Source organism: Malaclemys terrapin, chromosome 7 (assembly GCF_027887155.1).
Source record: "Malaclemys terrapin pileata isolate rMalTer1 chromosome 7, rMalTer1.hap1, whole genome shotgun sequence".
Classification (NCBI taxonomy): Eukaryota; Metazoa; Chordata; order Testudines; family Emydidae; genus Malaclemys; species Malaclemys terrapin.
The window spans coordinates 16524819-16542569 of NC_071511.1; the positions used below are offsets into that span (position 1 = coordinate 16524819).

The 17751-nt window shown below is 38.9% G+C and overlaps 1 protein-coding gene across 2 annotated transcripts in view; it reads left to right on the top strand.

Moving 5' to 3' along the window:
• The window catches only part of GRM7 (glutamate metabotropic receptor 7), a 545455-nt gene that overhangs the window by 165395 nt on the left and 362309 nt on the right, over positions 1-17751 (top strand). For both annotated transcript variants that reach the window (XM_054036313.1, XM_054036314.1), the window contains exon 2: positions 9150-9366. In XM_054036313.1, the coding sequence (XP_053892288.1) occupies positions 9150-9366 (217 nt within the window). The remainder of the gene's footprint in view (positions 1-9149; positions 9367-17751) is intronic.

The following is a 17751-nucleotide window of genomic DNA, read 5'->3' on the forward strand; positions in this document are numbered from 1 at the left end:
TCAGGGGGATTGGGGCAAAGCAGTTTTGGGGCCCCTTCCATAAAAAAAAGTTGCAATACTATAGAATACTGTATTCTTGTGGGAGCCCTTGTGGGGGGCCCTGTGGGGCCCGGGGCCTAGGGCAAATTGCCCCACTTGCCCCCCCTCCGGGCGGCCCTGCCTACAAGTCCACTGAGTCCTACTTCTTGTTCAGCCAATCTCTAAGATAAGTTTGTTTACATTTATGGGAAATAGTGCTGTCCGCTTCTTATTCACAATGTCATCTGAAAGTGAGAACAGGCGTTCGCATGGCACTTTTGTAGCTGGCATTGTAAGGTGTTTACATGTCAGATATGCTAAACATTCATATGACCCTTCATGCTTAGGCCACCATTCCCGAGGACATGCTTCCATGTTGACAACACTCATTAGAAAAAATGCGTTAATTAAATTTGTGACTGAACTCCTTGGGGGAGAATTGTATGTCCCCTGCTCTGCTTTTTACCCATATTCTGCCATATATTTCATGTTACAGCAGTCTCAGATGATGACTGAGCACATGTTATTCGTTTTAAGAACACTTTCATTGAAGATTTAACAAAGTGCAAAGAAGGTACTAATGTGAGATTTCTAAAGATAGCTTCAGCACTCAACCCAAGGTTTAAGAATCTGAAGTGCCTTCCAAAATCTGAGAGGGACGAGGTGTGGCGCATGGCTTCAGAAGTCTTAAAAGAGCAACACTCTGATGCAGAAACTACAGAACCCGAACCACCAAAAAACAAAATCAACCTTCTGCTGGTGGCATCTGACCCAGACGATGAAAATGAACATGCGTCGGTCTGCACTGCTTTGGATCGTTATTGAGCAGAACCCATCATCAGCATGGACGTATGTCCCCGGAATGGTGGTTGAAGCATGAAGGGACATATGAATCTTTAGCATATCTTGCAACGCTGGCTACAACAGTGCCATGCAAATGCCTGTTCTCACTTTCAGAGACATTGTAAACAAGAAGTGGGCAGCATTGTCTTATCCACATGTAAACAAATGTGTTTGTCTGAGCAATTGGCTGAAAAAGAAGTAGGACTATTGGACTTGTAGGCTCTAAAGTTTGATATTATTTTATTTTTGAATGCAGTTTTTTTGTGCATAATTCTACATTTATAAGTTAAACTTTCATGATAAAGATATTTCACTACAATACTTGCATTAAGTGAATTGAAAAATACTATTTCCAGAGGTGAAAGTAATCCGGTACAGGCCAGTACGGTGTATTGATAAGAAATTGGCCACCTATATGGGCTGCTACACAGACAACGTTAAAGCTGCCCCAGGGCCTGGCGATTTAAATTGCCTCCGGAGCCCTGGGTGGTGCGGGCCGAGCAGTGCTGAAGAGCTGGTTGGGGGAGTCTGGCCCCAGCCCCGCCCCTTCTGCCCGAGACCCCACTCCTTCTGGGGGCCCAGAGCCGCCCCCTCACCTTGCCCAGGAACCCGGCCACCTTGCTTACTGGTAAGTCCTTTAAGTTACTTTCACCCCTGGCTATTTCTTTTATTTTTACAGTGCAAATATTTGTAATAAAAATAAAGTGAGTACTGTACGCTTTGTATTCTGTGTTGAAATTGAAATCAATATATTTGAAAATGTGGAAAACATCCAAAAATATTTAAATAAATGGTATTCTATTATTGTTTAACAGTGCAATTAATCATGATTAATTTTTTTTAATCGCTTGACAACCCTAACATAAATATTTGGTTTACTGTGTATGCAATGGCTGTAGTTGCTACGTGGATGCTACATTATCGCAAATAGCACAAGAGACTCATGCTATTAAGGTGTGGATTGCATGATGAAAAATCTTAGGAACCCCACTGTGAATACATTTTTAGGGGATCATACAGTGTCAAAAATTGCTTGATGTTTAGAATAGGTGTCTCTCCTTGCTTACTCTGTGATGTACATGAGTACATTTCAGACCCCTGGATGTTAGGTGTACATATAACAAAATGATTGTGTATGTTGGTCATCAAGGATCAAATTATGCCCCTTGATGGCAGAGCTGTGCTAGATAATAGGGTAGGAGGTGCACTGCTAAACGGCCCTGGTTGGAGCCACTTTAAGGAGGACAGTGAGCAACTATGAACCAGCGTAATGTAGTTGAAAAGCACTTCTGTCCCCTGTGCTTTGTGCTCTAGTGCTCTTTCAGGCAAAATGGCTGTCTCCTTCATAGAAGTGGGGGGAAGAGGAGATGTATTCTACAGAAATTTCCCCCTATGGCCTAGCCATGCAGAGTCAACTTTGTATCAAATTTGTATTCCATTTGTCTTTTAGTTGCAGTTCTGTTTTTAGAAGAGATTTTGATGTTTGAAATAGTAACTTAGTAGATCATGGAAAATATCTGATTTCCACGGTGTGGTTTTATTTCTAGCATGTTTTCTGTACAGGCTGTCATTGTGCCTGTTCTAGAATATCCTATGGTGCTTAGTGTGTTCAATAAACCCTGCTTCTCAAACAGAACAGTTAAAAGTTGTAAAGGGATTTAGTAGAGAATACTCTTCATTAAAGGAAAAAATAAAACAGACTCATGCTAATGTCCAATATAAAAAATAAATTACAACTCTTACTTAATCATTGACTAATGCAATATAATCAATTTCAATTTTCCTTTGTTATTTTAAGCAGAATATCTATGAGGAACAGCTAAACCACTTCTACAGTAACTCCTCACTTAGTCATCCCGGTTAACGTTGTTTCATTGTTACGTTGCTGATCAATTAGGGAACATGCCCGTTTAAAGTTGTGCAATGCTCCCTTCTAAGGTTGTTTGGCAGCCGCCTGCTTTGTCCACTGCTTGCAGGAAGAGCAGCCCGTTGGAGCTAGTTGGTGGGGGCTTGTAATCAGGGTGGACCGGCAGCCCCCCATCAGCTCCCCACTCCTCTAAGTTCCCTGTGCTGCAGCTGCCCAGCAGGCTAGCAGTTGCCGGCATTGAGCTGTCCCTCCCCCAATGCCATGTGCTGCTCCTGCCCTCTGCCTTGGAGCTGCTCCCCGAGACTCTTGCTTGCTGTACGGGGGGCGAAGAGAAGTGGGGAGCTAATATCAGCGTGTCCCCCTTCCCCCTGCTCCTGCACCCTGCTTACCCCTTCTCCACAGAGCAGGGGAATACACATGACAGGGTTCAGGACTCAGGACGGAGGGAGCTTTCAGGCAGCAGCTGCGGTCTCAGCAAGCTGATCTAATTAACAAGGCAGTGTATTTAAGACTGGGGTCAGCTACTTAAAGGGGAAATTTGCATCTCTCACTCTCAGACACAGGGTGTGTGTCTCTGTCTGCTATGCTCTCTCCCCTCCCTCCATGCCTACTGCCTGGTACATTAACAACCAGTTAACCCTTGAGGGCTCAGCCAAATGCTAGTTCATCATTTAGCAGTAAGGCATTCCCTGCAAAATATCCCACCCTCTGACTTCACTCCCTCAACCCAGCTTCACAATCATCATCACTGTGTACCAGTATTAAATTGTTTGTTTAAAACTTGTACTCTCTCTGTGTGTATATGTATGTGTCTTTTGTCTGGTGAAAAAAATTTCCCTGGAAACTAACCCTCCCCCCCATTTACATTAAATCTTATGGGGAAATTGGATTCGCTTAGCATCGTTTCGCTTAGTCGCATTTTTTCAGGAACATAACTACAACGTTAAGTGAGGAGTTACTGTATATAACACCTCGAATACAGAGTGACTTTATAACAATCTGACACTGCATTGTGGGCTTGATCAGCATTTCTCAAACTTTTGAAAAGTTCAGAAAAATGAAGTCAATTGTACGAACTTGCCACTTTGCCATATGATGCTGATAAAGGCCTGTGTGCCTTATTGTATACATCACAGTAGACCTTTGTGTCCACTATCTTTGGGAAACACTGGGTTAGATTGTGCCTGTCTGTTGCATGGGTGCAAACTGAGGGATATGGAGGAAGGTATAATAATCCTTTCCCCCCGCCCCACTTTTCCAGACTCTGCAAAGACCAGCAAGAATTGAAATCCTTGTGCTTGCAGAGCACAAGTCTGCTACCAAGATGCAAGGACTGTTAAGAGAACAGAATTTTCATCCTGTGGGAAATACTGACATTTGAAAATTAGTTTCTGTTCTGAATCACAATGGAAAGTCAAAACACCAACCAAAAAAAAAAAAAAAAAAGGGGGGGGGGGTGTAATGGACCAAAACATTCTGAAAGATTTCAAGTCCAGAATGAAAAGTTTTGATAATTTTGATCAAAATGAACCAAATTGTCATTTTGAATTGACATTTTGGCACAATTTTTTTAAAGCAATACAAAAAAGACAAGTTACTATCATAACGAGGTGAATACTATCACTTTGATTCCAAATAGCTGTTTAAAACTATAATTTTTGGTTCACTGTTTCTTGCCAGAGAATTGAAATTTTTCATTAGAATTGACATTGTTTTTCATTAAAATGCAGGGTTAGAATGAAAAGAGACTCTAGTTGTTCTTGTTACATTGTTAGGACGAGAAAAGAAATTGAGAGTAGTTCTTTATTTACTTGATAAATATGCACCATTTTATCCCTGCTTAGAAGAGTTCTGGATAAGAATCCTTGAAGTTAGCTAAGCTGACATATACCATATAGATTTAAGATTGGGCACTAATGCTGGAATGGTGTTACATATAGATTATACATGGCTTATAAAATAGATTTATGAGCCTTTTTTGTGAGTCATCTGATACATTTTTGCTAAAACAAATTCTGTCTTCCCTTCAACCTTCCTTCTCTTGCTTCTTAAATCCTTTAGAGAAGTCATTGTAATGCTGGATTTGTTGATATCGCAATCATTCCCAGTGCAGCAGGGTGTGATGTTTCAAACCTAGGATCACTGCAGGATGAAACTGGTCCATCAATGTCTATTAGCCAGGACGGGCAGGGATGTTATCCCTAACCTCTGTTTGCCAGAAGCTGGGAATGGGCATCAGGGGATAGATCACTTGATGATTACCTGATCTGTTCTTTCCCTGGCATTGGCCACTGTCGGAAGACAGGATACTGGGCTAGATGGACCTTTGGTCTGACCCAGTATGGCCGTTCTTGTGTTCTTAAAAATACAACAAATATGGATTAGGAGGGGGAGAAAACTCTAATTCTAAAAGATGATTTTTTAAAAGTGAAGTACGGGCGGAGAGGGTAGTATTAATTTTTTAGGAATCTAGATTGGTCAAGATATACAAAAGCTTCCCTTTGATTTTCAGGTAGAATCCAGTGCACGTTAGTTGTTACCATCTAATGGCTCTTAGTGGTATAGGTGAATGGTGTTGGTCTCCAAGTGTCTGCATCACACAACATGATCAGAACTGACACTTAGTGATAAGATTGTAGGTGGTTTCAGAAAATAGGCTAAGGACTGATTGTATCATGCACAATAAACTTTCTCATTCCTAAATGTTGTCCCTAATGATCAAGATTAATTAACAGTAATGCTGCAGTGTTACTTACACTGCCACTGTCTGAGTTATTCTGTATTGTATATGGGGATAAATAGGAGACTTTGGATGGTAGGACTGGCAAGTTAGCATCTTTTCTGAACAGTACATTCACATTTCCCAAACTTTGAACACTGTGTATCTCCTTTTATAGGAAGTAAAATAGCCATTATTGGAATGTGAGATCTGAATCCCCTTGATTTTCCATGGGCATGTAGATCTGATTTTCAGGATTCATGGGTAAAATTAAGGCCCTATTGATGTCAATGAGAACATTCCCATTGACTTCTGTTGGACCAGAATTCTACCCCATATATATATATATATATTCTATACTGGTTCCAAACCCAGAATATGCACCTTTTCTAGTTCTGGTTTAGGCATGGTTGAAATCTCACAATATTTTAGTTCAAGATGGTAGAGAGTGGCTATTTCATTAAAGCATTGCCATTTTTATCTGCAATCTGATGTGGACAGGTTAATTGAATCCAGATGTGAAACCTACATCTGAATTGGTCTCAGACTAGAAGCTTAGACTCATCTTAATTTGACTCTAAACGCCATCTCCAATGAGGAAAAAATGTATTATGAATTGTCATTAAACTTCAAAACAAAATGAAATGGTGCTTAATCTCGTGAGCCCAAAAAAATTGTTTAAATTCAATGGAGACATCTCAAGGAGGAAAATAGAAACTTAAATGTTCTATTTTCATTATTTCTTACATAAGACTCTCTATTTTTCCATCTTAATATCACCTTCACTCAAAACAGCACAATACCTCTATGACAGAGGGTTCCTGTTTCAGTTAATGGGGGATGTGTCCACAATTAACTGAAGCCAGAATATTGTCCATAAACTGATCAACAGTTATTCCAACAGTTAAGCATCTCGTGTTATTCCAGCGATAATTTGTAGTTCTGAAGAGTCCAGTTCTGTCTGTCCTACAGCTGTTGCCTTATTAATTATTTGATATTTTAATAAGATTGGCCTGAATTTTTAAAAATTCAGCAGCAAAAGAAGTAATATATCCTATAGGTTTCACCTGACTTGAACAGATGTTCACTTTGTATATCTGCAATGCTGACTGTGTGGAGGGAAGGGACCATGGGAATAGCAGATATCCTTCCGGGGTACCAGTAATGGAATGGAAGCTCTGACATATTGTACAAAGTTGAATTGCAATGTTTGCAGTGCATATTAGACCTGGCTTTTGTTTTTTTTTCTCCTGCTACGTTAAGAAAAATTTTTTAAAGTTCATGTCTTTGTATAACATTCTTAGACATTGTGAAGGAAACTGCATGAACAACAGGGTTGGTTTTAATGTTGTAACTGCTCCACGCAGATTGAAACAGACAGGTCGATTAACATTTCATAAGTGAGAAAAAAAGATTTTGAAAGCAAAACATATTTTTTAATAATGAAAGCATTGGGCAAAATTCAGTGAAGTTTTGCTCCATATAGGAGTGAAAAATGTGTCCTTTGATTTTGGTTAATAAACATTTACGGTCAATTTGATACATACATTAGGATTTCTTTTGTTCACACATATATGAATATGAAAGATACACTTTTTAACCACTATGTATTTTACACTAACGACACTCAGCCCATTGCACAGTTGTTCAGTACACAATATTGCATATTGGACCAGACTTTAATCTAATTAGTAGTGTGTTTACAATGCCATACCATTGTCCATGGTTAACTATGTTCTCCTGATACCATCCTATTAGCTGATACCCAACCAAATAAACTCTGTTTGCAGCATTTTACAGATTGGGAAAAGAAAATCCCTCTTAAAAAACCAAAAAGAGCACTCTGGTCACCTTTAAAAAATTGCCAATAGTTGTAAGTATAACAATGCAGATACCTGGAGTAATCATTAGGGTGTAAATTGTCATAAATGAAGCTATGACAATTTATGTCAGCAGAGAATCTGCCTGTAGGTATCTCCTAAAGTCAGTATAAGGAATATTGCTGAAACTGATGCAATAGATCTATCGATCTAAGGAAACCCTGGCAAGTCTTTATGGGTGACCACTATCTGCAGCATCCTAGCTCTCAACATACCCAACCTCAGATTTTTGAAACGAGTCTTTTAAAGTGTGTGACCAAAAACTGAACATAACAGAAATGAAAGGCAGAATACTACAATGAACAATTCCTTTCTCTAACCGCAATTTCTATTAGCCCAGTGGAAAGTTTAAGCATTTTTTTAGGTTAATAATTTATAGCAACGAAGAGTGAGATTCGGCAAGCACTCTGCACACAGAGTTCTTACTGACTTCAGTGGGAGTTCTGCGCGAGGAGCATAGGCAGGATCAGGCCCAAAGTTTTGTGGAATGGAACTAAATGACTGTTCATTAAGTGATGTACCTCATAATGGGCTACATTAGAGAGGTATTTGAAGCATTATATGTTTCAGCAGTGGTTGAGATTGTTACTACTTTATGTAGTTTCAGTAAATGTATATATCTGCTGGGCTACTTTATTGTTGTGCTGCTGTCTTTGCATAATTATCTAAAGGCATATTTGGGCCCTTATCCTGTAAGATTCTTGGAGAAGTTGAGTAATTCTCAGCTTCCACTGATCTCAGTGGGAGTTGAAGGAACGGAGGCTTTTCCGGGATTGAGCCCTGGGGTGTATAGTATTGTTCCCTCCTTGGAGTGGGAGAAAAGAGCAATCTATATTGGTAGGAATGCTTTTGTAAAGATAGAAGATGACTCTCAGAGCATATAGAATATACCTGTACTGTAGCATGGAATATTGATGTTTCCACAGGCTGAAACCATCTTAAATTTATTATCATTCTTGGGCATGTGGTGAGTGAGTCCTCCTCTCTCTCTGAGCTGAACTTCAGGATCCCAAATGACTAGATACTAATACAATCTGATTACTAGTAAAATGGATATGTACACAGATGGTTTCTTTTCACTGCTATGTTTGGCCATGGTATCCTCAAGGGAAGATATAAATAGTTTGCTTTGAAATAGCTTATTCTCAAAAAGATACAAGAACTCAGAGGGGAGTTTGGAAGAATCATTATTTTTAAATGGTTCTACTCTGGTTTTCTTACGAATGAGCCATTTGTTTTAACTTGGAAGTTGGAGATCATGGCTTATTTAAAAAAAGAAAAAAGTGTCGCCCTTTAAACATCCGCCATAGGAGAGAACAAAATGGTCAACAAGAGACTGGAATATCTAGGGCCTGATTTTGAAAATGTTGGGTGCAAAACTGTGCAATTGCATGAACAATTTGTGCATACTAATATGGCTTCATTTATAAATTAGTATCTGTACGTGTAAATGACCAGTTAGGTGAACAACTGGCCATTTGTATATGCTACACTCACTGTGCACCGGCAACAACAGTAATTCTGTGTGCAACCTAGTCACTCAATAGCACAATTGACATTTGTGAGTGTCAGTCCCTTAAAAGGGCAAGAGAATTTTCAGAAAGAACTGAAAATATTTTAATTCACTGATTACTTTTCTTGTAATTTGTTCACTCTTGAAGTAATTTAAGAGATGGATTATTGGACTTGCACTGAAGTTGTGAATGAGAAAGAAAATAACAGATATATGGTGGACTAACAGAGGCTCAGCTGAAGCTAATGCTAGAAGTTCGGTGAATTTATGAACATATTATTTACCAACAACTGGTTTTTTTCCCTACAGATTCCCCAGATCAGTTATGCCTCAACAGCACCAGAATTAAGTGATGACAGGCGCTACGATTTCTTCTCACGAGTGGTCCCTCCAGATTCCTTCCAAGCACAGGCAATGGTTGACATTGTAAAAGCTTTGGGGTGGAATTACGTGTCAACATTGGCATCTGAAGGAAATTATGGAGAAAAAGGAGTGGAGTCCTTCATGCAGATTTCCAGAGAGGCAGGTAGGCAAAAATAAAAAATGTATGGATTGGATAGATATTTATGTATTACACATTGTACTATTCTTCTCTGAACAGAAATTTGACTCTAAAATTATTTGACGACTTCATAATTCCTCAGTAATGGCTCCCTTATACTCTCATTCTGAAACTGATCATGGGGTTCCAGAAACAAAGCACTCAAGGGTTTGAAACTTGAATGGTTTTCATGCACTCTTGGAGAAAATATAAAATACTGAATTGCTTCTGGTATTCTAGTGGAAAATATTATATTATGATGACATGGTACAAGACAGATTTTGAAATACTGAGCTTTTATCTCTACACAGCTAGAAGTTCTTTGAAGGCAGAAAATTATTAGACATTGACTCATGCCATACTATACCTGTCCACCTTTCAAGCAGTTATGAGATATTGTATCAATTTTCTTCTTCATCATTTATTTTGGCAAATTCACTGAGGAAATCCATTCTCTTCTATTTGAAGGGAGGAAGCTTGCAGGCCTGGGGAGAGAGGTCAAACACGTTTATTCAATAAAAATGCTTCAGGGCATAGAAGTATTTGGGGCCCAGGGCATTTCATGATATTTTGATGCTAGGATTGCCTATGGCTTCAGTGGCTGATGAAATCACAATCTCCCAAGTCCAGCCTTCCTAAGAAATACTTCAACATGTCTATTGGGTAATACCGATGTTCTAAGCAAACAGGGAAATAAAATGTCACACTGGCTTAGATTTTCCCAGATAGGCTGGGAACCTGGCAGGCATCTGTGGGCATAGGAAAATTAATCCACTACAAGTTAACTTCTTGGAAGTCATTGTTTTTGGATTTTCTAGGCTGAAATATTTGAGGATCCCTCATGTGCCAATTAGGGGTGGGTACTCAGAAGATGCTCTTCACTTTCAGTGCCCTTATATAAAATTCACTTCTATAGACATATGGTAATATGTCCTGGCAAGGGTTAACATGTTAAATAGAAATGAATGTTCCATTATGAACATTTCATTATTTTTATGAGAGCAGTGTCTGAACCTACCATCTGTAAGCAAGTAAAACTTCCATTGACTTGAATTGGAGTAAACACTGCAGGACTTGAAAGCATAATTCTCTCTCCATATCATTAAGGAGAAAGCATTCTGAAATGCAGAGATTATAGTGGGGTTTACAGTGCTCTCAAACAACCATTTGAGGTTTGTATTCTCCATTATTATAAAACTGGTTCAGAAGCATACGTCATGCGTTTGCAGATTGCCTGTATTATCCACGAGTCGGAAGGTGTTAGCCTGTTTGCTCACTCCCCAAACTGTCATTGAGTAAGTCACTGCATTTCATTTGTCAACATAATCCATATAAAAATTGCAGAGGTGATGATGCTGCACTTTGGGGCCTTAGAAAGAGGGAATCTGGAATTGTTTCATTAGGTTGCTATTGCTGAAGAAGATGGAATTTGCATAAATTCCTCTGTTCATTTGAATGCATATTTATGTGGTATTAAAACTATTTTGGATTTAATACCACAGGAAGTGACAATATGCAGTATTCATTATAATTTAAAATTGAAATGAATCACAAACACTCTTGCAACATAATACTGAGCATGTGTTTTCCACATGAAGGACAAGCTATAGTTCTGTAATAATTTTGTGCTTTAGATGCACCACAGAAATAACTTATTGGAAAGTGTTCATGTAATCAACATGAAATGAAACGTGTATGTAAAAACAAACAAAAAAACCCCTAAAAATAAAGTGTGATAACTGCATAGGTACCCTATTAAAACCAATGTGAAACACATGGTAATGTAGGTTACTCCTACAACACTAACAATCTGGCAGGTATAGTGCATAAACTTTCTTTAATATAGGCAGCTTGTCTTGTCTCAGAACTCATAATCTTCAATGCCAACTCAAATGCTGTGCAGCATCTTTTTCTTCTTAAGATTGCATTGAATTGATACGTTGTTGCACTGATACCTGATACAGCTTAGGTGGCATTCGGTGTAGTTAACACCTTTCAACCATTTCTCCGGCTTCTTTAAAAAGTTTAGAATGAACAGAAAATCCTAGGTGGTCCCATTTCCTAAATATTTCACAGCGATGAGAACCAAATTTTCAGATATTGTTTACTGGCGACAGATATTGATCACAGTAATAACATGCATTGAAATGGATGCCTCCAACCTGCCTCAACGGGTGGAAATCTTGATGGTACCAGCAATGGTAGAAAGGGGAAGGAGAGCACACGTGGAGGGATGCTGGGGTGACGCTTCCCCTTCTAGAATCTGTCTCTACTCATTGACCAGTTGAGGGAGGGGTAAGCTTAGGAGAGTCCCAAGTTAAATGGTGTGAGTACTATGACACCTGTACTGGAACCAATTAAAATGCCTGGTATGTGGGAGTATGTGTAATGGGGCTGGCGGTAGCCCTCCCCTGTGTTAAGGGTAAAAGCTGCAGCCTGTTGCTTAAAATCCATCCCTATGTCTTTTTTCATTCACTGCCATGTCGAGATCAAGGATTTTTATATTATTTCGGGGATCTAGTGTAGGTATATCACAACCCTGTTATGGGCACTGGGTAGCTGTGTTGCCCCTGTGATCTGAGGGGCATTAATCCTATACCTGCTCCCCAGCTCACTGGTGCAGCTGCACTGGCCGGGTCACCAAGGGGCCAAGGCAAAGCTCCCAACTACTCCCCACTCACAGGCACAGGATGGACATAGGGGTTCTGTGGAGGTCAATCTCTTGTCTGTGTTGCTACCCATGGTATGGATGCAAAACAGTCCCTTACTCCTCGGTAGGTACGCAAAATGGGCCAAACTTTATAACTTAGCTGTGGGCCTATGTGTATGGGAATGTTCTCATTGACATCAATAGGGCCTTAATTTTACCCATGAATCCTGAAAAGGCTAGCAAGCTGAAGCTACAGGTGGGAAACACTTAGAAAAGCTAATGCTATCAGGAATAAAAACACCACAAAATGGGGATGAGGATTTAGGCCAAGATTTTTCCTTGGCCCTTTTGTAAAAAATCTCTGGTTCCTGGGAAAACTGGAACATTTCAGGGTTACCTATCCTTTTCCAACCCAAGTGTTATATAGGGCAGACGTCTCAAGGGGATAGAGGTGGTTGCCTAAATGGAATGCTAGCAATGGTTTTCCTCATTTCTAGTGAGTTATCTATATGATCATTTAATACAGTGGTTCTCAACCAGGGGTATGTGTACCCGTGGGGATACAAAGAGGTCTTCCAGAGGGTACATCAACTCATCTAGATATTTGCCTAGTTTTACAATAGTCTACACAGAAGTACAAGCAAAATCAGTACAAATTAAAATTTTATACAGACAATTACTTGTTTATACTGCTCTGTATACCATACACTAATATTTATATTCCAATTGATTTATTTTATAATCATATGGTAAAAATGAGAAAGTAAGCATTTTTCAGTAATAGTGTGCTGTGACACTTTTTTGAATTTTTGTCTGATTTTTCTAACCAAGTAGTTTTTAAGTGAGGTGTAACTTGGGGATACTCAAGACAAATCAGACTCCTGAAAGTGGTCCAGTAGTCTGGAAAGGTTGAGAGCCACTGAACTAAGACAAGGAATATTAATTGGGATGGTTTACATTATGTATGTATATTGAATTGTTGATTTGCTTCTTGTGATTTGGCCTTATTCCCCAACTGCATACTTAGCTCATGTGAAATAGCACAACTACATGCTCAACCCTGGTATTTGCGTCTCCCCCACCCCCAATAGCAGCAAGAGACTCAACAGATTCATTACACAAACAATAGGTGTGCGCACACTTATAGATATTTAGATTGTAAACTCTCTGGAGCAGAGACTCTTTGTTCTGTGTTTGTACAGCACCTAGCATAATGGGTCATTGTCTATGACTAAGACTCCTACACTACATTCATTAAAATAACATAAAAATCGTACTGTTCATTCAGATTAGTCCTTCATACACATTTAAAAATCAGATACCCAATGTATAAATAAGTGCATCAATAAATAAAGATGTGTGTATATATATCTTTGCCTAAATGTGTTTTCAGAAGCAGAACAAACTGTGTACATCACAAATACGTCCGTATAGAGACCCAGATTCGCAGTCCCAGCTCCTTTCACTTTGTGCTGCCTGAGATGTGATAAAAGGATGTGATTTGGCTGCAAATGGCCAGTTGAGAATTTTCCTGGCCGTTGGGAATTCTCAGCTGGTGTAAATCTGGCAGAGCCAGGGCCTGTGCCAAGTGGCCTCTCCTTATCTGGCATAGGAGACATACAGGGATGAAGTGGGTGGGGAGCATGCAGAGGAGAGCTCCAGTCCACTGTGTCGATTCTCCAGATGGTTTGTAATAATTAGGGACCACCATCAGTGGTCTCAACTTCGGAGCAGCCCTGTTGCTATACTTAAAGTCAGGGTTAGGAGAGTTTGAAAATTGGGAGCCATAACTGGCTCATGGACATCTCCTCTAACCACCTCACAATGAGTTAATTTTAATGCAAAAGGGAATCTGGTTGATAGATGCTAACAAATTTATCTTCAACCTTCAATTTGTGGCAAATTAATTACCTTAAATTCTGGGTTGCACCAAGACTGGTTGCCAATTCAGCCATCATCATAGGAATTGCAACAGTGACTAGAGAGTATCATCTGCCCTGGGTTTTTAAATTTACTTCAAAATATAAAGACTTCACCTGATCCTTTGAGTTAATAATTCGTCACAAAGTGACTTTACTATGAGTGCTTCAAGCCAGTTTGGTTATGTCATTGTGACAGGAGATGAAGATTTGAATCACTCTGAAGTCTGTGGGATTACTAAATTAGGAGAACACTCTAATTATGGAATATCTAAAGGACAATTTCAGGTTACTAAAGAATACTTAAAATTTCAAAGATTATTTCAACTTTGATTTTTAAAAGCTTAATCTGTACCACAAGGTTAATTGCTGGGTATAAGAAATATATACATGGACGTCTTTAGTGACAGACATCACAGCTGTACTTTACATGTCTCCTAACAGGCCCTAATTTCTATATATTTTTTCTAAATATTCAATTCCGTGTTTCCAGTTTCCACATTCCTGAATTCACCCTCCCCCCAAAAGGCATCCTGACTGCCTCCCACACTGCACAGATCCTCTGGTGCTCACTGCACAGGCTGGGGTTATATGGGAAAGACGGTGGATTGCGACTGTACTGTCTGTTCGTCTTTCAGGATGGAATAATGGATTAGCCCAGGATAATTATTTTCAAGTATTCATTATTTTAGTGCCTTCTATGTTCAGAATCTTTTAAGCACTGTATAAATGTTTGTTTAATTTAGCCTCAGAGCACCACTGTGCAGTAGGTAAGATTTATATACACTTGTCGATGGGCAGACAAAGACATTTACGATCATAAGTGACTTCTCAAATGACAATCATTGACAGGGTGAGAAAAAGAACCTGGAAATCCTGAATCCCAGTTCCTTGCTTTAATAAACAGAGATTGTTTCCAACTAAAATATCAAACTTCTACTAAATCAGAGTCCTTTTCTTTCCCCAAGTTACATTTGAGTAACACTTTTCAAATTTCCCCTCCTTATAGTTATGACAGTAGAATATTTCTATATAAATGGGGCATTTCAGTCTCATACTCATGCTTCATAGACTTTAAATAGTAGCTCACTCATTCAAATAAAGCAAATAATCTAAGGTTTGCATGTATGTACCACATATATAGTCATTACAATAACAGAACTGTGTTTTTAAAATTACTTTAATTATATATCATTGTGAACCTGATAAAACATTTCCTGGCAGCAGCTGCAGAGTTGTGAGAATGCAGTTTAATCCTCTTTTCTGCGGATGGGCTGTAGTTGGAAGGGGAGTGCTGGCTCCCTAAAGATTGAAGCACTTTTTACAGCACAGTGTTTGTTTTTTTGAAGGCAATCACTGGACTTATGATCCTGAAAATGCCTGTGATCTAATGGTTACAAGAAATGATTGGAATCATTTGATCAAACTTTCTGTAAAATCCTAATGAGAAGCATATTATAATACATAATTTTAAATCAGTACTTTAGGCTTTTTATCAGCTATGGGACATGCCATGGAAAAAAACAAGAACCACCAAACCATCCATCAAGAAATCACACAACTTCATGGCAAGTTCCTCTAAGTCTTTCTAACTGTCTGCAACTCACCCTACTGCCTGACAACCCTTAATTGTCCATTTTAGAGACGTAAGGTAGGTGAGATAATATCTTTTTATTGGGCACCTTCTGTTGGTGGAAAGACACTTTCAAACTTCACAGAGCTCTTCATCAGGTCTTCCAGTACAACTCGAAACATAAGGAAGATTTCTGTGAAGCTCAATCTTCCTTCTATCAACAAAAGTGGTTTCAATAAAAGATATTACCTCACGTACCTTGTCTCTCTCATACCCTGGGATCAACACAGCTATAACCATACTTCATTTTAAGTGGTCTCCTACCGCTTCTGTTTCACAATTTGTCCCTCTTTGTGATTAGCTCAAATATTCTGCTTACTTTCTCCAGACCTAGGGAAGAACTCTCTGAAGTTTGAAGGCTTGTCTTTTCCTCTAACCGAAGTTGGTCCAGTAAAAGATACTACTTCACCTACCTTCTCTCCCTCATATTCCAACAACTGTGTTTATTAATGGAAGATGATTTTTGTGCTCTGTCAGTAATTGCATTAGCACAAGCTATTGCTAGATAACAGGAGAGGGTGCCATCACTGTTTATCTGGAGTTGTACTCACTCATCAATAGTTGGTGTCAAGTGGAGGGGAAGGAAGGTGTTCCTACTAGCTTTGCAATTTTAGCTCTAATAATATGCAAAAGCTTTTAGATATAAGTGACATTCTTTTATAGGTTCAACCAGAACTACCAGAATCTGAGTAAAGTTTAGTTTGAGAATGTTTTTGTCTTTTGTAGTGTAATAAGGGCACTTTCTGTTAGTGGACTGCAGTACACACGCACAATTGTGTTGGAGTATTTTATAATAAAGATAAACTCTTTCTCCATGATAAAGCTCCAGGTTAAGAAAACCTAGCAATGGTTTAAACTTGTAGAATAAAGAAACAGGAAGGTGATGAGGACAGGAGACAGAAAATTAAAAGTTCCTTACCCAAAAAGCAGATTTGTGAAAGGAATGAACGTTGAGGTAATTTAGCTTGGTATGAAAGAAGTCTCAGGAAGGCATGAAGTGCTGAACCAAAATTCACTAGCTTACTGAGTAACGCAGGATTTTGGAAGCAATGGTCATAACATTTTATGTTCAATGCACAGGATAATTGGAAAGCAGTGTGGATCACAGATAAATACAGTACAATAAATTGCTGTTCCTAGGAATGAATGAATGAGAAGATCAAAGTGTGTGGGTAATGGTTTTTTTGTTTTTGTTTAAAGACCAGCTAATCTAGGATAACACCTTACTTAGCTTTATTTCTGAGAACTAGACACTTTAAAATTTTGGGAAAGTATTGCTGTTTTTATTATGCTTTCCCTGTTGGACAATGTTGTATTAAATAATGCATTAATGTATTATAGAAATCACATTAATCTGAGGTTGGAGGATACTGTTTTGGTGTTATGGTCCCATTTAAAGTCCTGGAGTGGAATCCTAGCTCCACTGACATAGATGGAACCAAGATTTGTCCTCTCATAGTTTGCAGGGAAGGAAATTTCTGCATGACCGGGCTATTCTGTTAGTCACTTAGTTAATATATGTGAATGGAATTTCTGTACATTAAGGTCTATGGAAGGTATTTTGACCCATCCCAGCCTTTTCATGAGAAACCATAGTGTTTCGTGTTCTGTGTTACAGTTTACAAAGACCTAAATGGAAAAGAATCACTTTGCAAATGTTACTGATCAGAACTTGTCTTTCTGGGAGAAGCTGAGCTAACATGATCTATCTGACCTAATAACATTTTGAATTTAATTGAAAAAAATAAATCTAGCTTTACTGAAAATCGTCCTTAGTCCTCTTCCAATAGTAACCAGAAAAAAGAAAAAAAAAAGTCAGTAGCAGCAGCAACAAAAACCCAAATAAACCCCTCTAGTTGTGTGAGGGACCCCGTTGATCATACTATACAGTGGGTATAGTAGACATGTTTTTAAACATAGGCTGTCTTCAAAGAACCTAGAAATTCCCCATGTTCCATATTTTATTAAATGTCTGGGCAGCCTTTGATTTTTATTTATTAAATTCTAGGTGTATGCAAGCATGCCAGCTTGTTTTCTCTTCTGCAATACTAGGCTTGCATCTCTGGTATAATCTACTTCTATTCACCTTCTTGACAGTAAAGGAACTACTCCTGAAAGTGTTTGGGTCAATAGCATCCCCTTTGGTGTAAAAGCATAGGGAAGAAGAA